The following is a 26,420-nucleotide window of genomic DNA, read 5'->3' on the forward strand; positions in this document are numbered from 1 at the left end:
TCCTTGAAAACATGTCAGGAAGAGGTCAAACTCAACCCTTGTTACAGTACTACATAGGCAAATGTGCTTCAGCAGCAACCCTCTGGGAAAGATGCTTTGAATAATATGCTCAGTCAGGCCTAAGCCTGAACCTACTTTAAGCTTTTATCTAGAGCAGCTGAGCTTTAGGGCATATATAGATTATGAAGCTAAATGGACCATATGATTATGCTGGCCAAGTTTTGAAAATCCAAAGGAAGATTTAAGTTCCTTCTTTTTGTCCTTGAAACCCTTTTCTTTACCTATTGGAGCTAAAATTAAAGCCTAGAAAATCAAGGAGAACCTGGTTATTTCAATAAGTGTTTGTAAGGATCTGTTTTTGGAATAACAGAGGTAGCTTCTGCTTTTGTGTTTCGAGGCTCAGCAGTAAGTCCAAAGCTATTGACAGTAACCAGAATAAAAGCTTTTCCATGTCTATTTAGGTTGCTCTGAACAAATAATTGCCAGAACAGAGTGTGCTTCTTTTAAAGCAGCCACTCCATCCAGATTGCTTAATTTTTGACCTGGCCACCCAACAAGTCTTCCAGAATTGAAGAGTCCACCAGCCTTAGCAAAAAATATAATATTGCCTTTGCTGTCTTCTTCTCTTGCAGCTTGGACCATGGGGAGCAGTAAAAGTAAGCCCAAAGACCCTAGCCAACGGAGACGCAGTTTGGACTCCACAGAAAATATACATGGCACCTGCTCTACCTCTCAAACTCCCAGCAAGACCACCGTCCCAGAAACTCATCGTACCCCTAGTCGGTTATTTGGAAATACAGCTACAGAACCAAAGCTCTTTGGGGGATCAAATACATCAGATATGGTCACTTCTCCTCAGCGCTGTGGCGCTTTAGCTGGTCAGTATGTTTTTTGTCACAGGAGGAACTTTTAACCTAGGACTATTTTGGTTAGGGTTAGGATTGAGAGGATGCAGTGATCAAAAGTTCACACAATTTGCTTATTAGGGCTGGGCAAGCCAACAAAGTTTGTGTTTGGGTTATATCAGGTAAAGCAAGACTATATCATGGGGGTGGGGAAGCAAGATGTGCTTCCTCAGTGCCTCCAACTGAAATGTTGTGACAAACCCTTTCTCTTCACCCAGCTTGTTTGTTTTGGTGGAAATGTCTTCTGTGCAATGCCAGCATGAGTAGAGGACAATTGAAACCAGTGAAGCAGCTGTTTTGATATACACTACTGCAGGAGTCTCCAACCTTGGCAACTTTAAGCCTGGTGGACTTCAACTCCTAGAATTCCCCCAGCCAGCCTTGCTGGCTGGGGAATTCTGGGAGTTGAAGTCCACCAGGCTTAAAGTTGCCAAGGTTGGAGACCCCTGTACTACTGCACTGGATCTAGTGTAGTGTCTAGAAGAAGAAAGATGTTGAACTGCATCAAAGGGTTTCTTTGTTGATGGCTGAATTAAAGTGAAGAGCACTTTCAAGGCTTCCCCATGATTTCTTCAATTAACCCAGTTTCTTAAGTTTTCATGGATAATAAATTATAAATTACGCACACAGCCTGGATACATGTTACATAATGACTGCATTACCACAGTTCACTGAGATATTAGGTAGCCAAGATACTGATTTAATATCTTGATGAGGCCAATCTCTTCATTCAGTGTGTTGTGCGAATATAGCCAACCACTTGTTTTTAACTTTTGCGCTTGCAGAAGCTATTCTTTCATATCTCCAATGATATGAAGTTCTAAACTCAAAATAAGGAGCATTTTCTTGACCAGGAGAGCTGTTAAGCTCATCTCCTGGAATTGAAGGTGCTGCATTACTGCCCTGGGCAAAGAGTTGGTTTAGAACAGTGGTCACCAACCAGTGGTCCGTGGCTTTTGGTGGTCCGCAGAAAAATTATTTGCATTTTTTATATTGCACTAAATACCATTTATCTTTTTAAAAAAATCATATTAGTGGTCCTCGGGACTTAAAATTATGAATTTAGTGGTTCCTGAGGTCTGAAAGGTTGGTGACCCCTGGTCTAGAACACCTTCAAAGTCCTTTCTAGTCTTATAATTCTGTAATATAAAATTGTGAAGATATTACAATTACAATATTTAAATCATTGCCAAAAATTCTTATTGAATAATGACTACATTAGAAGAAGCAGAATACTCCACTTGCTCATGAGTATCTATTTGTTTTATTATCTAGAAAAGGAGGATAATCAAATACACAGAAATGGTTCCTGTACAGATAGAGCTGACTGTACTGAGATGCTTTCAAAAAAGATTCAGTATATTCACTGCATAGCCTTTCATAATGCAGTAACAATGCTGATTAATTGCTTGTGGACTGGTGTTTATTGTGTGAGTGTATGTTGTTCCAGGTGGAGTCACAACATTTGTAGCCCTCTATGATTATGAATCACGGACAGAATCGGATCTTTCTTTCAAAAAAGGAGAACGCCTCCAAATCCTCAATAACACGTAAGTACTTTTTGTCACTGTAAGAACTTTTGCATTTGGTATAGATGTTGAGCCAGGTTTTTCTACTGAAATGCCACAGTGATTCAAATGTAAAGCTTCTTTCTCTCTAAAATATTGTGTAGGAAGTATTTATTGTAATCTACAGCATGGGTGTTAAAAAAGGAAGGCAATTCTAATATAGTTTCTGGAGCTATTTTCAAATCCATTGGAATTGGTAATCTTTGTAACAGATCTTTGTAATAGATCTTGCTGAGTTAACTTTTTGTTAACCAGCTTAAATTCATGTGAAATTCAGCAACTTTTTTTAAAAAAATGGTGGACCATCTATATATCTTCTGATGCTTTAGTCTTCCTGGTTCAGGGGGTGAGAGCTGCTGAGAATTATAACTCTGGATGGTTTGGAAAGAGATAGGTTGTCCACCCCAATTTATGCTAATAGACATTTTAACATAGGGGGAAAAAAGCGTTCTAAGGAACATTCCATCTAGATACTTTAAAAAAACAAAAAAAATGTAGTCAAATTAAAAGAATGGGGCATTGCCACATGCAGCTGGTGTACTATAAAGTATGCTGGAACTGTCTAGCTCAACATTTTCCAATTAAACAGATTTCTGGAACTTGTAGTCTGACAGTATTTGGAAAGTGCCCAGTTGGTGAAGGCTGACCTAAAATCACCATGAAGATAGGTAGGATAAAAACTGAAGAGGATACAGTTTATTTAAAACATGTTATGACCAATTAGTGGTATCATTTGCTATTTAATTGAACAGTAGATACAGATGTTGGTCCTTGGTTCTGCTTCCTTGTTGAAAATATTTTTCATTCAATACTCCTCTGTGTAAACATTTCATTTGCCCTGAGACCTGTCTGAACTTCTGCTTGAAGCCTTCCTCCTTTCTTTCTTAAAGTTACTTTGAACAACAAGAAAGACAGTGGGTTAATCAATTCCCTTTTTTCCTTCTCTCTTGTAAAGAGAGCATTGTAGCAAGTGTTATACTTCTCTATTTTAAGTGCTGTGTTGCAGTTCTTTCCACAATGCCCACACTGAGAGTTACTAGGATTTTAGTTAATAGCCAAAATTTATCCAGATTGGATGTTTGGTTTGTTATTATTGTATGAAGATAATAGCTATTTGTTATTATTGTATGAAGATAATAGCACTGAATTAAGGAATGAAGCTAAAGATTGGGAGAACTAAGGTAGGCAGTGAATTCTCATTTAGTGAACATCTTTAAGCAAAAATTGGCCAGATATTTAGTGGGAATGCTTTAATTTCAATTAAAGTTGCTTTAATGCTTTAATTTCAATCACACTGAATGGAAGAATAGAGATGGCCCATATGCCCCCTCCAACTTTACAATTTTGAAACAGATTTTGTTATCCTATGTTAATATAAGAGTCACTTGAGCTAAGCAGATTTGAAAGTCTGTATTCTTATTTCATAACCACTAAATCAGTTTCACAAAATTATTTTAACCTTTAGATCCATTATTATTTTGTAACTGTGTAAATACTACGTTATCAATTATTCCTAAAGATGCAACCATAGGGAGCCTTTTTCAGATCCATTAAGGGAGTCTTGTAAATAAGATGTATGTACTTTATTTTATGGACTCCTGTTCACCAGACTGATCTTCAGATGCAAGAAACAAACTTTTAGTTTGGACTTCATCAGTGGTGGGATTCAAGTAATTTAACAACTGGTTCTCTGCCCTAATGATTTCTTCCAACAACCAGTTCACCAAACTGCTCAGAAAGTTAACAACCGGTTCTCCCAAAGTGGTGCGAACTGGCTGAATCCCACCACTGGACTTCATCCTAAGCTAAACAGACAAACCTCACTGTCTTCAATACAGTACAAACAATTAAGATTCATTATGTTAATACCACTCCTTCCCCTCAAATGGAAACTGTGCTTTTATTGTACTACTGTACTATGTACTATTATACTACTATAATTTATACATAGCTTTGATTGATTTTCATCTTATTAAAGATAAAGACTTGTACTGTATTAGGTTTTTGAAGACTGAAGTTCCTAGGTGCATAATTTAAGATCAGTTTTAGGATTCTTTGTTTTTTTTTCTAGATGTATCTACAAGTAGTCCTCAACATACAATCATTCATTTAGCAACTGTACAAAGTTACAATGGTGCTGAAAAAAGTGACATGATTGGTCCTCAAACTTATTAGCATCACAGCATCTCTGCAGTTATGTAATCAAAATCCGGGCGCCATTTGCGATCTTTCCAATCAGTTTCCAACAAGCAATATGAGATGAAGAATTTGCTTAACTACTGTAGTGATTCATTTAACTTCCATGGCAAAAAAAGTTGTAAAATCAGACATGATTCACTTAATGACCACTTGGCTTACCAATGGTCGTTCTGATCCCAGTTTTGGTTGTAAGTCAAGGACTACCTGTCATGTGAAACTGGAACATTCCATTGTTAATATTACCCACTTTTTTCTGGAAAGAAAGTTCCTTGAAAGTTCCGATATTGTTTCCTGTGAAAGGGAATAGCTCCATCCCAGTTTTGAACCAGCATTGCTTCAGCTCTACCAAAGTATCTGTTCATATTCTCTTTTTACTTCCTTTCTGTGCCATTTTTATTTACCTGTTTTCTTTAAGGCTTCATATTACAAACTACATGGCAAACAAGTTCATGTTCAATAGCTTGTGGCTGTGAATCAAATCAGAGGAATTCTCTCAGACTGGAAATGAGGGAGGAGAGAGGCCTCTAATCATGGTACATTAACATCCCTCCTTTTTTCATTTCACTTCCACCAGGAGACCTCCATCAGCCCATGAACTTGCAGGGGTGGCTGCAAAACAGACACAATTCAGGGATTGATGGAGGTCTCCTGGTGGAAGTGAAATGAAAAAAGGAGGCATGTTCCATAACTTCCCATAGATGGTCATAGACCTGTGATGGCAAACCTATGGCACATGTGCCCAAAGTGGCACACAAGCCGTGTCGCCTAGCCTTGCCTGTGCACGTGATGATCAGCTGTCCTTCACGCGTGCAGCAGTGCCGAAAACCAGCCAGCTGATTGTCAGGTCCATATTTATTTATTTATTTATTTATTTCGATTTTTATACCGCCCTTCTCCCAAAGGACTCAAGGCGGTGTACAGCCAAGTAAAAATACACTGTATACAAATTAAAAGAAATTTAAAAGGAAACATATTATGATGTGGCTGAAAAATTTAAAACAATTTAAAATCTTAAAATACAAATTTATTTATTTATTTATTTATTTATTATATTTGTATACCGCCCTTCTCCCGAAGGACTCAGGGCGGTTCACAGACAAAAAACAACAGAAAACATATAATAGATTAAAAACAGCTAAAGAATAGATAGTTGAATTCAATTGATGCTCTAACTTTTGAATACAAATTTAAAACCTCATTTAAACCCCTTTTTTAAAAATCCCAATTTAAAAAACTACATTCAGGCTAGTCCTGCTCTTCGAAACAGCAACGTTTTCAGCTCATGCGGAAGGACTTGAGATCGGGAGTTGACGAAGCCCCAGAGGAGCTCGTTCCAGAGGTAGGGGCCCCACAGAAGGCCCTCCCCTAGAGGTCGCCAGCCGACATTGTTTAGCTGACGGTATCCGGAGGAGTCCTCTCTGTGAGAGCGCACTGGTCGGTGAGAGGCTAATGGTGGCAGTAGGCGGTCCCGTAAATATCCCGGCCCTAGGCCATGGGCGTTTAAAGGTGATGACAAGTACCTTAAAGTGAACCCGGAAGACCACTGGGAGCCAGTGCAGGTTACGCAGGAGGGGTGTTACATGGGAGCCAAAAGGTGCTCCCTCTATCACCCGCGCAGCCGCATTCTGGACCAGTTGGAGTCTCCGGGCACACTTCAAGGGGAGCCCCATGTAGAGAGCATTACAGTAGTCCAGGCGGGATGTAACAAGGGCATGAGCGACCGTGCATAAGGAAGCCCGATCCAGAAAGGGGCGTAACTGGCGTATCAGGCGAACCTGATGAAAGGCTCCCCTGGTGACGGCTATCGTATGATCTTCTAAAGACAGCCGTGCATCCAGGAGGACGCCCAGATTACGAGCCCTTTCCGTGGGGGCCAATAGTTCGCCCCCAATGGTCAGTGATGGAATTAGCTGACTGTACCGGGCCGCCGGCATCCACAGCCACTCGGTCTTGGTGGGATTGAGTCTGAGTCTGTTCCTCCCCATCCAGACCCGTACGGCCTCCAGGCACTGGGACATCACTTCAACAGCCTCGTTGGGGTGGTTAGGGGTGGAAATATAGAGCTGAGTATCATCAGCGTATAGATGACAACTCACCCCAAGACCACGGATGATCTCACCCAGCGGCTTCATATAGATGAATAAATAAATAAATAACCCCAATAAAATTTTAATCCAGTCCCGCTTGAATAAATAGGTGCGTTTTCAGCTCACGGCGAAAAGTCCGAAGATCAGGCACTTGACGTAAACCAGGGGGAAGTTCATTCCAAAGCGTAGGAGCTCCAACAGAGAAGGCCCTTCCCCTGGGGGCCGCCAACCGACATTGCTTGGCGGACGGCACCCTGAGAAGGCCCTCTCTGTGTGAGCGTATGGGTCGGTGGGAGGCAAAAGGTAACAGCAGGCGGTCCCGTAAGTACCAGGGTCCTAAGCCATGGAGCGCTTTAAAGGTGGTAACCAAAATCTTGAAGCGCACCCGGAAGACCACAGGAAGCCAGTGCAAACTGCGCAGGAGTGGTGTTACATGGGAGCAATGAGTGGCTCCCGTTACTACCCGCGCAGCTGCATTCTGGACTAGCTGCAGCCTCCGGGTGCACTTCAAGGGCAGCCCCATGTAGAGAGCATTGCAATAATCCAAACGGGAAGTGACAAGAGCATGAGTGACCGTGCATAAGGCATCCCAGTCAAGGAAGGGGCGCAACTGGTGGACCAAGCGAACTTGGTATGTGTGCCAGAACCCAAAAGTTCAGCTTTTCTGGAGCGCAGCCTCAACAAGCGCAACATTTCTGCGTAACCTTTTTGGCACTTGGTTCCAAAAAGGTTCACCATCACTGTCATAGACTTTCCTAAAACTCCCATAGTGGTGTCCACTCCTATGGCAACTCTGACCTCAGGACCAACTTTGAAGGAGATGGATGGTTAGGAAATATGATAAATAAATGAACCAATACACGTGAATAAATGTACATTAAATAAAGATGGGGAGAACACCTCATCAACGGGACATCAAAATTGAGATTTTGCAAGGCCAGATGAGCTGTAGCATTAATCTAGTTTATGGCTTCTATATTATGGACCAAACACTTAATCTTGCTTACCCCACACAGATCATAGGACCCATAGTGGGGTCTGTCTCTTTTATTGTGGAGACTAACCTGGGTAAAATCAATTTTTCAGCCAGAGGCATAGTAGCCAATGTGGCCATTAGGGAAAAACTTTCATTGAGACACTGCAACATGGACTCAGAATCAAAGTCAGTCCTTCTATCAGGTCCATTCAGTAGTGGCAAAGTATTTGGAGAGGGCCTGAATGATATATTGAGACTAAGGACTAAAAGGGAACTTTACCTCTCATCTGCAAAGGTGAAGAAACTGTCAGGCGGTGGTTATCGGAAGTCTGCTTCAAGGTGAGAGACATGGCCTTCTTCCCATCAGTCTCTTTCAGCAGGGCCAGGAAACATTTGTTTCTTCCTTTGGCTACAACTGCAATATCCAGCTAGAGAAAGAATGGCACAAACTAAATGTTAGATGTGTCATCAAGATCTGCATGAGAAATCTCGGACAGTGTTACAATAACTGTTAAAATAGCCCAGCTTGGCCTTGAAAGCTTCAACAACTATGATCTCCAGACCTGAATCAGGCTAGGTTAAGCAATATAGAATAAGCCTATTCCATGGAAAATTATAACCCATTTCAGAAGAAGTACAACCCCTTCAAACTCTTGGACATAATGCCTCACCCCTCCCTTCAGGACATCTGTAGAGTTGCCAATAGAACCTCCATGTTTTCCTTTATTAAACAAATATATTGAATTCTTATACATCAGTTGAAGCATCAGGGAGCAATCCTCTCACAATTTGAGATGCCCTGGCTCTACTGTAAAAAACAAACAAACACAAATCCCAATACAAACAAAGTTCCACTTTGTACCATGGAGACAGGTCATCCGTCCATACCTGCAAAAGAAGAAAAGGAAATGAAAAATGTAGAGAAAACCCTTCAATATTGGCAACCAGTTGTACATAAACATTGTTTCACATGTCTGTCATGTTCTCCTACTTTTCTGTTGTTGTTTTTTCTGGATTATCACTGTGAAATTGGGATGAAGCTGTCTCTTCTTGAAGGAAGCAATTTCAAAACTTTCTAGATCTGCATTGAAAGTGGTTGGGAGGGAGATGTCCACTATGAAACGCCTTGTTTCTACTAAAGAAAAGGGAAATGATTAGTCCAATCTACTGTTCTCACTTTCAATACTGTTCCAAATCTGCACTTCTTCTAATCTAATCTAAGATCTGTCTGTTTGTATTTCATTCTCTTTTATCCTGTTCCTCATGCTTTCATTTAGGCGAAAAGTGGATGTCAGGTGTGTATCTTTTCTTTGATATTGGGGGAAAAAAGTACTAACCAATGTTTTCATGTCTGCAGTATGGAAAAAGGATTGAATTTATGATGCTTGTTTTTGTAAATTATGCGTAAATCCTAGCCTTTTATTTTTATACAATATTGGTTTTATGAGTTCTTTCTTCTTGCATGCCAACAAATTATGCATTTTTGAAACAATGAGCTCTGGCCTTGGGGTATGCTTATGGTTTCAAACAAGAATGTGGCAAATATGTGGTAATTGAAAGAAATCATGAGCATCAGCTTAAATATTTTGAGAGTGAAAAAAAAAACCTGGGTTTCACATCACATAAAACAAAGTGTTGAATATTCCTCTGCAAGCCAAGGAGTTTAGTATAGTTGCGTATAATTTTTCATGTAGTTTAATGAAAGGAAATACACAAAATTGGATCTGTAATTTCTGAGTGAATGGATTAATATATTCTAGAGCAGGGGTCTCCAACCTTGGCAACTTTAAGCCTGGCGGACTTCAACTCCCGGAGTGGAAGTCCGCCAGACTTAAAGTTGCCAAGGTTGGAGACCCCTGTTCTAGACTTTTTGAGTGTTTATACACTTCTAACATAGCAAGCAGACATTTGTTTCAGCCATGAATGGAAGTAGTCCAATAAAGCTTGAATCGATTCCAATAATTTACATCAAAGATGAAAACTGATATGGATATAGATGTGGTAATAACATTTCCTGTGTGTGTGTGTGTGTGTGTGTGTGTGTGTGTGTGTGTGTGTGTGTGTAAAATAGAGGCGGGGTCTGGGGTTTTCTGTACCTCCCTCCTATTATACACAAGAAATACCAGAAGAACTTGAATATTGCTTTTTTTATTAAAAGAGAGTTAGCATTTCTGTGATTTTAATTCCTTGGTTCCTCTACAGATAAAACAGATTCTGCATTACTCTACTGTATTATTATTACTATTTTTAAAGTGAAATGTTTTATTTTTCTGGCATACGGAATGACTGAGTAGAAATTCCCTACTCAATGAGTTATTAGGGAGCCGAACTACACTCATTTTTTGCTCTGCAGCTGACCTCTATAGGTTGCAGTTGAAAAATGCAGTGGTGGCTCCTGTCTCTGTAGTCTGAATGGCATGGTGTGATTCAAGAAGCATCATGCTGCATCTGCTTTCCTGACTGCATTGCTAGGCTCTCTCTCTGAATGTGTGTACTGTTCAGCAATGTTGGCTGGATAGACTAGAACCTATGGGTTGGGTTTTGAGCTACAAGTAGTCCTTGACTTACAGCCAGTTGCCTTAGTGACCATCCAAAGTGACAATGGACCTCTCGGGGGGTTACTTATGTCCCAGGTTTGAAATTCCAATGACTGCCCCCCTGGTGTTCACATGACTGGCATGAATTTATGGCCACTTGTAGCATCCCACAGTGTGTTTTACAATGTTTTGCCGAAAGCCAGCATTTACTTTTGGTTTTTTTTGGCAAAACCAGCCCATAGCAAACCATGGGTTCATTTAATGACCGCAGCATTTGCTTAATGACCATGGTGGTTGCTTAAAGATCACCACAAAAATGACATCATCAGGTTGATCATGTGGGTGACCTGATTTACATCCAGCACAACTTATGGCTGTAATGAGCATTACAGTTGTAACTTGAGGTCTACCTGTACGTCAGTGAAAGGAGGGAGGGTGCATCTTTCTTGTGTTGTAACAGAACAGAACAGAACTGAACAGAATTGAATTGAATTATTTAGTGGTCAAGTGTGATTGGACACACAAGGAATTTGTCTTAGGTGTATATGCTCTCAGTGTACATAAGAAGAATAAAATACATTCATCAAGAATAAAAAGATACAACACTTAGTGATAGTCAAGATTACTAATGGTTACCTATCTAACTATCTAACCTAGCTAACTAAGCAGAGACCCCCAAGATGAAAACATTTCCAAGTCCGTGTTATATACTATACAATTTCATTTGCCCCTTTCCTGTTTTTACTTCCTTATTTGGTGCTATAAACATCTGCATGCTCTGTAACCAAGTAATTGGTTAAAAAGAAGCCAAATAAAAAGTGCTATTTTTGCATTTTTCCCCAGGGAATGAAAGTATTAGTGGCTTATCTTTTTTCTGACAAACACCTGCTTTTTTCATCTTTTGAGATTCTTCCCACTGACCCAGCTGCATGTGCTCTAACTATAAAATTGGTGTACAGCCATGTAGTTTACCACAGAAGGAAAAAAATACTGCCTACGTACACACACAAACACACACCCTTGATAAGGTGTCTTGGAGCTTTTAAGTATGGAGGCTGAAAAGTGTTTTTTTTTTAATTCAGAAAATATGCTGATTGTCCCAACCATAAATTTAAATCTTGACTTTATGTGGCCTTGGCCTTCTTTTTTTTTATTATTATTATGATATTTCTTAAGACTGAAGAAAAACATTTTAATAGCCAACAATGTCAAGCTCAAAACAAATTTACAGATAAAGTTTCTCTTGCAGCATTACTATTCTGAAATAATAATATATCGGGAATTTTTTAAAAAAAAATCCTATGACTTTGGCAATATGTATATGGATGCTGCAAATAAAATAAAATTCTGGATATTTCTTGCTTATGTTGGTTGGAAAAAGATCATGTGAATGTCTATGGAGATTCTTAATCATCCAGGTCATGGTTGTCCCAAAGATGCTTTTTCCAAAACGCAACTGGACTGCCTTAGTTTGTTTGGGTTTTTTTGAAAATGTTCCACTTCTCATCCAAGAAGCTTCTTCAGTTCTGAAGGTTCATAAGAATTTAAGAGGAATGTTCAAATCCATTAAGAACTCGGGTCAGGAACATATGAAGTCAGGAAAAAATAGAAAGTTTCAATGAGTGTGTGAATAATATCATAGTGTGGAAGGAACTAGTTGATCCCAGTTAGATGGTTAAAACATGCAGAGTTTTTTGTTTTTTGTTTAAAGATCTGGTTTTAACACTAGTGAGCAACTATTGTTTTCTCCAGTTTTCAGATGCATTTTCGAATGCTTCTGCATAACATATGAATATTCGTAGCTTCCAAATGGAAAATATCTGTAGGGAATTAAACTTTCTGGGTTTTGGAAGGCAGCTGTATTAAATGTTTGATATGTGGTCTTCCCTATAAATGCCATTCGTGCAATCTAAATCAAAATTGTAGCTAAGTTTAAGCACCATGGAGACGGGCATAAAGGAGATGTAGATTCTATTGATCTCTCAGGAAGTTACACAAGATTTCTTACAATAAATAGCTGACTAGTCTCACCATTTATCTCAACCATTTTTCTGTTGTCCTATTGATGAATCCCTCAAAAGTGAACTATGGGAGCTATTTGGCTTTTACCACCCAACCTTAAAGCTACTGGGCAAATCTTGCATTTTGTAGTCCTCTCAATCCTCAAATGTAAAACATCATTGTTACATTTCTAAGCCTTCATTTTTTTTATTTAAAAAAAACAGTTTTCACTGGAAACTCTTACAGATTTTTTAAATTGTAAAGCAATTGTGTGGAGTTTTTCCCTCCACTTGGATTAAATGTCATGAAATACAGTTGATCTGCTACTGCTAATATAAATAATGCCGAGAAAAAAAACAGCCATCAGAAGAAGATGAGTTTTCCTTTAAATGGCATTGTTGTGAAGCCTGTAGGAGGGAAATGAATTTTAAGCTATATAGTCGACAGTATCCAATATCACTTCACTGTTGGAACTGTGATAAATGCTGGGTTCTCACAGTGATATTGTGGCAGTAATGAACTGCAATTTCTTGGATGGCTATGGTGCTTGGCCTTCTGCCTAGCAACGTATTGCAGAGGGAGGAAATTTCCAAAAGAAAAAGCACAGTCCATTGGCACGTTGTGTTGAAAGAGCAGCAAGATTTCATCACTACATTATAGTTAACCCCAGGACTTAAGCAGATGTAGGCAAAGGGGTGAAAGCATTTTAAAGTCTCTTGAATCTTGGTGTGATTACATGATTGGATAAGAGATGATAATATTTGCTTTTAAAAACAATAATTGTTTTCATAGGGTTATTGCAACAACAAAAACAATTCTTTATTATACATCCATTATAATTAGTGCCTGGCTTTTAAAGAAGTTGACATTCAAAACCTCTTGAAATTTGGCATGGCTGGTATTTCTCAATTTTGAGAGCTGATTTGTGTTCTTATTAGTGTAATGAATATACTTAGAAAACTTTTCAGTTTGAGACATATCGATTTAGACTCAGCGCAGTTTCAGTTGAGAAATTGTGAACATCCTAGACTGAGCTAAATGCAAAAACAGTAGGGAATTCATGGAAGGCATTTAGACAAATCAGCCACCAACAGACAGATCAACCATATTTGCACACAATTAAAAATACAATTAAAAAGCTAAGAAGGAAAAAAAAGACCACAACACATCCTCTCTAGTAGCCAACATCAAGATAAGCAGGGATTAACACCCGATAAACAATCAAGCAGAAAATAATTCCCTAATCAAAGTCCACCAAGGAGCAAACCATACCTCCACCAATATGCTCAGGGAAAGCTACTCTTGTGTAAAGAGAGAAGCAAACACCCCACTTCCTCAAACTGATTATGGGGTTTTTGAGGTAGTAAAACATTTGAAGCAAGCATCCAAACTCAAAGAGCACCAACAACATCACAGTTCCACCCTAATTTAGATATATTGTCTTCTGTTGGAACATTCATATTTCAAAAGAATTGGGATCCAATTACCTGTAGCTCCCTCATTCTTAAAAAGAAAAATAAAGGTTTAAGCCAAACCACAACCAACTGCCCTTGTGAATTCTCTAATTAGTTTCAAAATAGAGATTCATATGTCATCTCGTTAAGTCATTCCACTGGAATGGATGGAAAAGTAGTTATTGGCAGGAAATTTTCCACATTCTATGTAGTTATCAGACTGGAAGCAGATTATGGGTTCAAAACAAGCTGAAGGTAGTTCTATCATCCTCTCTTGTTCCTCTTTTACCTTACATTTATTCCATGTCATAATGTCTTCCGAAAAATACTTTCCTGTCATGTTAGAGCGGCTGAAATTTGGGGAGTTTCCTGAGGCTTAGAATTTTCCTTTGCTTACCATTTCCTCATTTGTTTTTCAGCTCTTTTGCTACTTCCATGTTATTTAGCTAAAATAAAGGGGACTAGAAGGAGCACTTAGAAAAGCACTTGATAATATATAAGTGATAACTGAAAAAACATCATCTCAAGTGTTTTTGTCCGGGTTGCTATCTAAACAGACTTTTATCTGAAAATATGGCCATGTTATGGCAAATGTTTGCTAGCTAGGCAGTTTTTCTGCGATCACACCATATTTATATAATATATATTATTATGTCATGCTTCAGTGATTCTACTTTGTCTGTTATAAATATCTTTCTGAGCTGAAATGTAAGTGCAGTGAGAGCTGCATATGTGCCTGAGTTCAGCCCTGCATTTTATTAAGTTCCATGATTCCGTAAGATTCCAGTGCTGGTGGAAATCCAGTGCTGGTAGAAAATTCTGGAAAGGGTAGTTCAGACTGTTTAGTAAGATTTAAGAAAGACGAAGTCCATCCAATGCTGAATTGAAGAAGTCCAAAGGGATATCATCTCAAAAAGATAAACTGTTTCCAGGATCAAATTGCTTTAAATAGCAAGAGGCTTCCATTCTTTTCCTGAAACCATGTTTCTATATTCAGAACTCAATAACTCTAATGGGGCTCTGTGAAGAACCAGAAAGTAGAAGTTTATTGCAGTGGTGATATCTGAACCAGTTTACTACCGGTTTGCTGGCTGCGCATGCATGCTGTGAGTGCACGTGCGCACCACGCACCAAATGCAAGATGCGCATGCGCACAATGCATACCAAAAGGAGGAATGGGGTAAATAGAACAGCACGTGAGGGGTGATCAGCTGTGGCACGTGATTTTTTTTTTACTTTTAAAAGCATTTTTTTACAACCTATTTGGCCGAATAGGTTGTAAAAAATGCTTTTAAAAGAAAAAAAAGGCTCTGACAATCATGCAGCTTAGCTGTGATCGTCAGAGTCTTTTTTTAACCTTTTAAAAGCATTTTTACAACTTATTTGGCTGAATAGGTTGTAAAAAAATGCTTTTAAAAGTTTAAAAAAAAGGCTTTGACGATCGCGCGGTTCAGCTGTGATCATCAGAGCCTCTTTTTTTAACCTTTAAAAGTATTTTTTAAAAGAAGCGGCAAGCGGGGAAGTGGGCAACCAGGCATTGGGTGGGCATGGGTGGGGGAGGGCAGGGATTTTTGCTACTAGTTCTCCGAACCACCTGCCGCCATTGCTACTGGATCGGCCAATCCGGTCCAAATCGGGAGCATTTCACCCCTGGTTTATTGTCTTTTGTGTGAGAATGTTTGCAGTACAGTGCATTTGGTACTTGTCATTAATTGGTTCTGTGAGGTGCGATGAGTACCAAAAATGACTAGTACCAAACAAAATTTTCCCACAAGGAATAATGTAGTGCAGGGGTGTCAAACGCAATGACACATTGTCGTCATGTGACATATCACAACTTTCCCCCCCTTTGCTAAAATGGGGGTGGGAGTGGCCAGCACATGACACGTCTGGCCTATGGGCCATGAGTTTGACACCCCTGATGCAGTGACTCACAAGGTAGCCAACACCGTCAAGTGCCAGCTTGTGTTTTGAGTACCAAACAAATGATGAGTACTGAGAAAAAAATTTTCACATTAGAATGCATTGGCTACAAGATACAATGAGTTTCAAAGCAGTTGAGTACCAAGGGACCACTGTATTTGCAAAGGCTCTGATCTTTGCTGTAACATTTCCTATGTTTTGAAGGCATTATCTGATTATATCCCCAATATTCTATTGAATCTTTGCTTCCTACACTGTTTCCCAAGATGGGTGAGTTAGTGGAGTTGATTATACCTTCTGCAAAACTTATTTTATTTATCCCATTTCTGTCTCCATCCTTCCTTTGAGAGCTCAAAACAAGTTGAAGATTTTTCTTTTCATTCTACACATTTTATCCTCAGGGAAACCCTGAAAAGTAGGTTATGCTCAGAAAGGATGTAACTGACTCAGAGGCACCTAACCTCTATTGCATTTGAAAAGGGCTTTGCACCTAGGCCTTGGTGGTTCATTTAGGTAAATTTATCTTTTCCATATCTCCTTCCCCTAAGTGATGTTACCTTGCACACTTGTTCTTAGAAGTTTGTTATCGTTTGATATACTCCCTAAAGATTATGTTAGAGGAAAATTCTTCTTTTCATAAAACATAAAAATTAGTTTCTCCCTGTGGGAAAACTAATACTCCATGACCAGAAGGAGGACATCTGCTCCATTTCTAATATGCAAGGAATCATCTTCAGGTTTTCTTTTCAAGTGAATACCATTTGGAGTCTCTGATTCAATTCCTCCTACTTCTGCCCCAATTTCAAGAATTTTCTTGGGCTTGAGCTTTGAGAGCCTTTGTATGGAAAGAGGAAAAAAAATAGACAAATTCCTTTAATAGATGAGTTTCTTTAGGCATACTGGGCTGTTTTGCTATACCTTCCCAACAAGTCTTTCTTCCCATAGGTGGAGGTATAATTTCATTGTGCCATGCAATGGAGCTGAAATCATAAATTGAATATTGGCACGATTAGCAAGGCAATCTGTCTGACTGTAAATTAAATGTTTAAGTGGACATGTAAACAATACCAACTTAAAGGTCTTCACAGACACTGTTTTTAATAAGATGGAGAAAGTCAATTATATTTGAAATATTCATAATAGCTGAGTAGCTCTTTCCTTAATTTAAATTTCTATTATAAGAAAATGTGATTATGTGATTATTAAATATGTGATTATTAAAAACAAAGATCCTTCTTTTGTTGACATAACAATATTGGACTTTAATTCCCATAGATCACGGGTGTCAAATTCAATCGCGTCTCGTGACATTTCGTGATGTACCACAACATTTTTTGCCTTTGTGGAGCTGGATGGGTGTGGTCTGCATGTGAAGCATTTGGCCCGCAGGCTGCCAGTTGGACAGGCCTGCCATAGATGTTCAACCAGCACATCTGGAGGCCACTTGACTAGAGGAAACTGATCAGCATACAGTTGTGAGGGTGTAGCTAACATTTATTGTCAAAGCACTATGTCACTTGAGGATGAAAGCTCAACTAGTAAATTCTCTTGGCTATTGGTACTCTGAGCAGCATGCAGCTTAAGTGTGATTTTGCAGATTCTGGAACTCTGTTTTATCACATGAGCACATCCACTTTGTCATTATGGCCCTATGACTTTGTACTTGAAGGATATTGCAAATATGCCACTTCCACCTTCCATCCAATCTGTAACCTGAAACTGCACCTTTCGGTGGCTAGCTGAATCTTTACCAAGCCTCTATGTAAAAATGATGAACCAGAAATCAAAACGTCACAAAAGAGACTATGTGAACACCTTTGTGGTATTTTCTTGGCAACAGTACAGAGATATCTTGCCTTTATATTCTTTCAGGATGGCTGCCCAATTTCCCAATCTAGATTACATACCTAGTGGTCTGAATCCTGGTAGTCTCTGAATCCAAACAAACCAGTCCAAGCAACTTAGTTTTTTTCAACATCCTAAGTTCTGGGAATTTAACAAAAGCTGTTCTGAAGTCTTGTAGATATTCCTTCTGCAGCTATTGAACATCAGGAGCTGGATACATCCTAAATCTAAAGCATTATATATAGTTATCCAAAAGTGTGAAGGCCTGGGAGTTCAATTTCTAGTAGAAAGTTTGAACCCACAGTATAATATCTGGCTATGTCTGATGATTCCCAATAAGGATAAAACTAGAAATGTAATGCATCGTGGTGGCCAATGTAACTACAAGATCCGTTAGCTGCTGCCATCAGCTGGACATTCTAGTTCTACAGAAATAATTTAAAATAGTCCTTGTTAGCAGCTGTTGCATTGGTGGCCAGGGTTCTTTGGAGCCTGAACATCTACTTTTAACACTGTGTTTTCAGTATTTTGCCAAAAGTAGTTTAAAATATTTTGCTGTCTAAATCGGAAAACTCAAAATAGTGTTATATAGTATGACATAACAAATGTTTTTTTGGTGCTGCTGCTTTTTAATTGCACATTAAGACCATCCTTTTTCCCCTGGCCTTTCAGGGAGAAATAGTTCTTAGGGTTAATTTTCTATATTAAGCATAGATATCTGAGCAAGAGATCAAGTGACCAAATCTGTTGTGACATTGTGACACAAAGTCTACCCCTTAAATCTTTCCATCAATTATCACAATACAGGTACAAACGGACAGCACTTGCATTTGGCATCACAGCCCGTACTTCGTCATTTCAGCATCATGTTGGCTTAGACCTCTGATAATTGGGGCAACACCATGCTTTTTGTTTTATTTTGTTTGTAGGGGGAAAGCACAAGTTCAGGTATTTCTCCCAATATGAAAATTAAAGTTTTTAAAGCAATATTACTCTACTGATTATGATGAAAAGCCTTTATTCCAGCGGTGGAATTCAAATTTTTTTACTACTGGTTCTGTGGGTGTGGCTTGGTGGGCGTGGCAGGGGAAGGATACTTCAAAATTTCCATTCCCTCCCCATTCCAGGGGGAAGGATATTACAAAAGCTCCATTCCCACCCCACTGTGTGGCCAACCAGAGGTGGTATTTGCCGGTTCTCCAAACTACTCAACATTTCTGCTACTGGTTCGCCAGAACCTGTCAGAACCTGCTGAGTAGCACCCCTGCTTTATTTCCATTATGGCCATCACCTCACAATAGTTAAAATAGCAAAGAGAAATCTGTTCTTTCATCCAGAATTACTCCATTAATAATACCCTATCCTTCTCCTCTCTCCTCTTGGGATATTTTCCAGCTGACTGAGGAACTCTGGGAGTTGAAGTCCACAAGTCTTAAAGTGACCAAGGTTGGAGACCCCTGGTATAGACCATGGTTAATGCTAAGTTTGAGTTAAAACACTGGGGTCAAACTCAACTGCGTCACGCGACATATTGCGACTTTTTTGCCTTTGCTGACCTGGGGTGGGGGTGGCCTTCCTACGGGCCGCCAGTTTGACAGGCCTGATTTAAAATACCACAGTAACTATACAGCAGCTGCGTATAACTCTACGATCAGTGTTAAGTAACATAGTACACACTTTCCAGTTGCTATTTAGCTTGTACCAGAACACCACTAGTGGAAAACATGCAAATATTGTCTCTAAAAAGTTCTGTAATATTGTCTCTAAAAAGTTCTGTAATTCACTGAAAAAAGTGAGTTTATGACCATTTTTCACATTTACAACCATTGCAGCATCCCCATGACCATGTGATCAAAATTCAGATGCTTGGCAACTGGGTGGATTGACACCAATACAGTCAGTAAACCTCCCAAGCCTTTGGAAATCTCAGATAAATTTGAATTTAGAAGCCAATGCTCTGGTTCCCAGGGATTTGTGGAGGATTAGACTGAATATTTGCACCGGTGCCCTTATGCTAGTGGCTGTCTCGGAGCGATTCTGCATGATAAGGCTATTTTACGACACCTGGACATTCTATGAATACTTGTTGGCTGGGTCACACAGAGCCAGGAGCAGAATGAATTCCCCTGGAGGGAATCCTGGCCATGTTCCTCACCTTTCACCTAATTCACTCTTGGGAGCATAGCAAGTTGTGGCTAAAGCTTGTCTGGATATTTAAAGTTTTATTCTCATTTTCCTCTGCTTTTACTGGGTCTGGAGTACATCAGTTACTGAATTCTTCTATTGGGATTTTGTGGTGCTGATCTCAAGGCCAATACTTTTTTTAAAAAAACCCAATGCTTTCTAAGATGCATTGCAAATTTTATTTAATGTGACACTTTCACTAGTAGAGAGAAGAAGTGGCCTTTAAGCACTTTCCCAATCTAAATTTGTTAACCTGTTTCTGTAAGGACTGGATATTGCTGCTACTGGATTTCACCATTTGTGAAAACGATGTTACGCCTTAAAGGATGACAGGAGCTGTTAAGATATTGAAAACTTCTGCATTTAGTCTGCTAAGTAATCTCTATTTTTCTGAGGTTATACAACAAGAACCCAGGAGAAATCAGAATAAAGCCCAAAGAAACACAGTAATCAGTAAACGAAGTTGAAAAAGATAAACCCTATAATAATAGTCACTCCAATACAAGGGATTTACTTGTAAATATCTTGGCAGGGAGAAAATTTCTTCCAGGAGGAAAGGAATACAGGTGGTTCTTGACTTATTTTGAAGTTACAATGGCACTGAAAAAAACGAATTATGACTGTTTTTCACACTTACAACTGTTGTAGCATCCTCATGATCATGTGATTAAAATTTGGGCATATTTATAACAGTTGGAGAGTTCCGAGATCATGGGGTCACCGTTTGTAACTGTCCCCAGCTGGTTTCCAACAAGCAAAGTCAGTGGGGGAAAGTCAGCATCACTTAACTGCCATATGACTCACTTAAGAACGGCAGTGAATCCCTTAACAATTGTGGCCAAATGTCGTAAAATGGAGCACAGCTCACTTAACAACTACCTTGTTTAGCAACAGAAATTTTGGGCTCAACTGTAGTCGTAAGTCGAGGACTACCTGTACACAACCTCACAACGAGCTCCCCACCTCTTAATGGTCTTACGTGAATGTTTTTTGATACCACCCTTGAAATATGTAAAGTGAATTAATTTCATATTTCTTTTATACCCTGCCTAACAAATAGCATTGGGGAAGATACTGCATCATTGTGTTAACTCTGCTGCAAACACAAGCTGGTTATGTGAAGCAGATTGCCTTCTCTATTTCTTACCTGCCTTCCCAGCCTTTGTGACCCTTCAGATGTGTAAACTTTTAACTCCTTGAATTCTCTAGTCAGCACATCAGAAGGGACCCAAACTAAGGAAGGCCAATCTTTTTAGTTTATCCATTTAGAGGCATTGGTTTTTATGGTTTTTTGGTAAGCATGCTTGTTTCCTTTTCTCCAGCAATAAGGGTAGTCCTCAACTTACAGCAGTTTGTTTAGAGACTGTTCAAAGTTACAGCGCCACTGAAAAAGCTGACTTATGACCATTTTTCACACTTACAACCATTGCAGCATCCTCATAGTCACGTGATCAAAATTAGACGCTTGGCAACCGGTCCATATTTATGAAGGTTGCAGCATCCTGGGAGTGATGTGATCACCTTTTGCGGCCCTCTGGCAGGCAAAATCAATGGGGGAACCAGATTCCCTTAACAATCACGTTTCTCACTTAACAGCTGCGATCATTCTGTGGCAAGAAAGGTCATAAGATGGAGCAAAACTCACTGAACAACTGTCTCGCTCAGCAACGTAAGTTTGGGGCTTGACTGCGGTCGTTAGTCGAGGACTATCTCTACGTTTCTCCCCAGCTCCTTTCTCGTTTTTGAACAGCACAAATGAGTATTCATTTTAGGTTCTTAACGCTGGCAGCCTCTCTCTCCATTGGGTACTCTCCCAAGCTGTGCAAGCTGCCTAATTCATTGGCAGCTGCTTTAAGATGTTGCACATTTAAACTTTGCTTTGGCTGTGCCTGCCCTTTTTATTATCACAATGTTTCTTCTTATGTTTGTATGCCTATTTCTTCCTGATCCTACCTCTGCTTTCGCCGACATCCAATGCTTCCTTCAGCAACCAGATCTGGTTCAAATTCAAAGGGCTGCAAAGGTATTTTCAACAGGGCGTTGACCCTTCCCTTTTAAGTAAGGAAACACCTTATTTAAAAGGACCTCGTGTTGGTTTGTCACTTAACCAAACTAATCAAATGCCAAATCCAGTCAAAACATTGGCGGACTGTGTGACCAGCCATAATAATAATAATAATAATAATAATGATGATGATGATGATGATGATGATGATGATGATGATGCATTTCTTCCATGAGCTTTGTTACTTAGAACAGGCATTCATTGCCCCGTCTGAAAAATAGTGTTTGAATGGGCTGATTTATATTTCATTGCCATTTTCTCGATTCCCTAAACCAGGATGGCCAATGGATATCCTGCAAAATAGGCAGTGGGTGTTTCTTTCTGTTTCTATTCTGTGTCAGTTCTGCGTATTCTTACCCATCATTCCATCCAAGTTAATGTTCATATGTATGCAATGCATATTTAAATATGAATATGACTCAAAGCATAAATGAAAACGGTTATTATATTCCATTTATGGCACGGAGAACTGTGTGGTATTGTTTGAAGATGTACAAAATTGAATGGATAGCTAAACCACAATCTGTGCCTTGTTCTAAAAAGATTTTTTTTTAAAAAAAAATCCTATTTCATGTATAGGAATGTGTTTGGCTTCAAGCATCCATGTTGCAAACCTGAATTGCCTCCCAGCAGATCTGAATCACAGTGAATTTAAAAAATCATTTTGCTTCGGCTACTTCTATAAATAGTCCTGCCAAATTCTGTTGTATCTCCTTTTATTGTATTTTCTAGAAATTCAAAGGAGCACAATTGATCTATTGCAAGAAACAAACCAAGACTGTTTGAGAGCTTTTCTTTCTTCTTCTCTTAACAATGTGCTGCTTTGGAGATATATTTAGGATTGCAATTACCAGAATCCTAGCCAAAGGTCATGCTGGTTGAAAAGTCTAGAATTAGCCTTCTTACTTCTATAACAGGGGTCTCCAACCGTGGCAACTTTAAGACTTGTGAACTTCAACTCCCAGAATATCCCAGCCAGCAAAGCAAAGCTGGCTGAGGAATTCTGGGAGTTGAAGTCCACAAGTCTTAAAGTTGCCAGGGTTGGAGACCCCTGTTCTAGAGGACACTATGATTGGAAATATTGCTGGAGGTCTAAGTTTTCATGAAGTTTTCTGGCCAACATCTAATACAGAATGTGCCCCCAAATAGATATTTGGCCTAAGTCAGTGAGTAGGAGGAATGGAAGCAAAATATTTGTGGAAAACTGGTAATAATGGTGGATAGAGAAGGTAATTTGATCAATGTATTTTCACTGATGTATTATTTTGCTTTGTGTTTTCCAGGGAAGGAGATTGGTGGCTGGCTCACTCCCTCACAACTGGCCAGAAAGGCTACATCCCCAGTAACTACGTCGCACCTTCAGACTCCATCCAAGCAGAAGAGTAATTAAAATATTATAACTAGACTGAAAAGAATTATGCTAAGCCTTTTGCCAGATATTATTGGCAAAATCATTCTAGTTATAACCTTTTGAGGGCAACTCTCAAATAATTTTGTAATTCTCTTAAACAGAGTTCCTGAGTATGTGACTTTCGGCTAGTTCACAAATATGTATATTCTCTAGATAACTTTCAGTGTCAAATGGTGTGTTTATGGATGGTAGGAAGAATTTTTAGTTGTAGAAAACACATTGTGTTTCAAGAAGATGAGTTCCCCCACATTTTGATTTACTTCAGAAATAAAAGAAAATAGCAATAATCAAGAAGCTTAGCATTTTTCTGGCATTTACTAAGGTGCTGATAGATACAAATTCATCAGATAGCTTAAGCCATCCTCCACCTCAGGTATATTCTGTACTCATTTGTTAACTACCATAAAAACCATATTAACTTTCTCAATATCAAGAATGAGAAAATCAAGAACTTTTACAAGCTATAGGGAACTGATATACATTATTGGTCTCTCCCTTCAAGTTTAAGATTGAAGAGATTCTGGAAAATTGAGCTTTGTTTTTCATTTTATTACTAACGTTTTGTATAGGGAGAACCTAGAATGCTGAACTGGAAAAATCCTAGATACTTGGCACCTAGGGGTAGCTTCCAAAGCATATATATGAGTCTAAAAGAAGATGCAGTTGCTTTAATGATTAGAAGAGAGATTTTCATATGTGCTCCTTTGCATTGTGAAATCCTTCTTTCAAAAGAATGGTGTTGCCTCAGCGTTTAGTGACATGCTACCTGGAGAGAAAACTACCTGCTTAATAAGGCATAATAAATTGATTTAGTTTCTTTTTATAGTCATCTAAATCAATGCCCATCATCACAGCATCTTGTACCAGTGAGATAGCCAGTCTTGATTTTGCATTATTATTGCCTTTCATCTGGATGCATTTATGAATGATTAATTTCAGAGTAGCAGAATGACTACTTCTATGGAGGTTATTATATTTTACAACATCTTAGTGTTTACTGCTTTGTCATTTAATGCTGACGCCAACTGGAAGGTTTAGAGCAGGGGTGTCAAACTCTCGACAACACATCATCATGTGACATATTGCAACTTTCCCCCCCTTTGCTAAACCAGGGTGGGCATGGCCAGAACATGACATGACACATCCGACATGTGGGCTGCAAGTTTGACACACACACACACACCCGGTTTAGAGCGTAATGTAAACTTTAAGTGCACAGTACAAAGTGATTAGATCAGATTAAAACATCTGTGAAGCTGTGAAGCTGGAACATCCAAGAAAAGGATTCCTAATACATCAAAAAAGGATCCCTAATGCATTAACTTTTCAAGAATAAGAATATTTAATGAGCGGGGCCAGTTCAATGTTTGCATGCTATTTCCTTCTTGAATTCTGAGATCTTAGAATCTTATAAACTGTGGCAATATGGGCCCTAAAAATGCAGTGATGTTAATCCATCCCAAAATGCTTTACCCATCCGAAAATAATTTATGATGTGTAAATTCTCAAAACCTCCCATTGTTATTAATCTTGCTTTAAGATGATGCAATCTTTTTGAAGGGGCCGAAATCTAATGAGATTTTTAGTCATTGCCAATCTAGACTTTTGCTATCTAGAATGTGGCTGAAAAAATACCAGCATTCTTTCCTGTTGACTAAAAATTATTTTGGCATGTCCGTTGACTTTGGAGGCTACATATTTATAGGAGAAAATATTGGGTTCCTCTGTCTCCAGAAATGTTTGCAGTGATTTAAATGAACATGGGAACCCTCTACATTTATCTGTATTCTACTACTGCAGGTGGTATTTTGGCAAGATTACACGCCGAGAATCTGAACGATTACTGCTCAATCCAGAGAATCCCCGAGGGACTTTTCTGGCAAGAGAGAGTGAGACCACAAAAGGTAATAATAATTGGAAAAGAAAAGGACATTTACAGGAGAATATATTAGAAACTCCGACTTCCACTTCAATGGAGACAATATAATTCTCTCTCTGGCTATTGAAGGATGTTTCCCAAACTTCTAAGAGCTGGGGATTATCTCTCATTCACCCTAAATATTGGCAATATCTCAGTGGTCATGGGCCGTAATTAGCATTTTAAAAATATTTAATCATGCAAGAACTCAGCATGGATTTGTCCACATCATACACAGTGGGGGTCTTGCAGTTTCCTGTGGTTTTCTAGCGACAAGGAAGAATTTGGATTCTTTGTCTTTTTAAGACTTGTATTCATGCCTGTGTTTACATTACACATTTTGCAGCTCCCAGAGCTTCCTGTCGTTTTAAAGCAGAAAATGTAGTATTTTCAGACTGTAGTAGCTAGAATTGTTAGCCTTGAAGTATGAGGCAAAGGAACCCCATGAATCGTTCCTCTCTCAGGTATCTGCAGCAGTTAATATGGGTTATCGTAGTTTAAGAACTATTAACTATTGCAGCCATGTAAATAATGGTTAAACTAGCTTTTAAATGTAGGCAATAATAGAGTAGAGGAAGATTTCAGACTTGGGGTCTTGGAGCATGTATTGTCTCTCCAAGGGTCTTTTTACTTGCCTGATATACAGTATAATGGCATGCAGTAATCACAAGAGGTATGCCGTTTCTAATGTTAATAACATGCTTATTATCCCTCCTTGTCCATTCTATCTACAATACAGACATTTGGTTCTGTCAAGGGGACCTACATCCTCTCTATTTCCCTCTTGTATACTGGTGTGAAGGGTGGAGAACTGGATGGGATTTAAATGTAAACAGACTTTCAGTGCTGTACTTCTCTTTTTTGGGGGGGGGGAAACCCTGTAGAAACTAGGTCATTGGATGGGGAAATAGCTGGGTAACTAATAGCAACAGGAAACACTGGTTTCTCTTTCTACCCTGCCAAGGAGCTGTTGTTTGTTACATTTATGGAAGGTTATAGAGATTGTCTTTGTGAGCAAAAAACCAGCAACAAACAATGTCCATGTACCAGCCGCAAAATTTGCACAAGCACAGAGTTGATTTAACATTATCCATATATTGTGTTTTTCTAATAGTGAAACACACCTAGAATTGTAAAGTTTGTGTGTATGTTTTAGTCTCACATATGCATATTTGGAGAAAAATCATAACAGTGGTACAAATTTCAGACTGCTGGGAATCTCTGCTTTTGGTCTGAGTAGTTTTTAAAATCAAGTATTGTTTGTAGCTGATGTTGACTTGGCACAAGAGATCATACAACATTAAACATAGTACCGTCAGACCATTCATTTGCCTGCCATTATTCATT

General features: G+C 39.0%; 1 protein-coding gene across 1 annotated transcript in view; it reads left to right on the forward strand.

Moving 5' to 3' along the window:
• SRC (SRC proto-oncogene, non-receptor tyrosine kinase) overlaps positions 1-26,420 on the forward strand; it is a 116,523-nt gene that overhangs the window by 75,193 nt on the left and 14,910 nt on the right. The window contains exons 2-5 of the mRNA XM_058178695.1: positions 633-878; positions 2,356-2,455; positions 23,028-23,126; positions 24,956-25,059. Coding sequence (XP_058034678.1) covers positions 641-878; positions 2,356-2,455; positions 23,028-23,126; positions 24,956-25,059 — 541 coding nt within the window. The 5' untranslated portion in view covers positions 633-640. The remainder of the gene's footprint in view (positions 1-632; positions 879-2,355; positions 2,456-23,027; positions 23,127-24,955; positions 25,060-26,420) is intronic.

Source organism: Ahaetulla prasina, chromosome 3 (genome assembly GCF_028640845.1).
Source record: "Ahaetulla prasina isolate Xishuangbanna chromosome 3, ASM2864084v1, whole genome shotgun sequence".
NCBI lineage: Eukaryota > Metazoa > Chordata > Lepidosauria > Squamata > Colubridae > Ahaetulla > Ahaetulla prasina.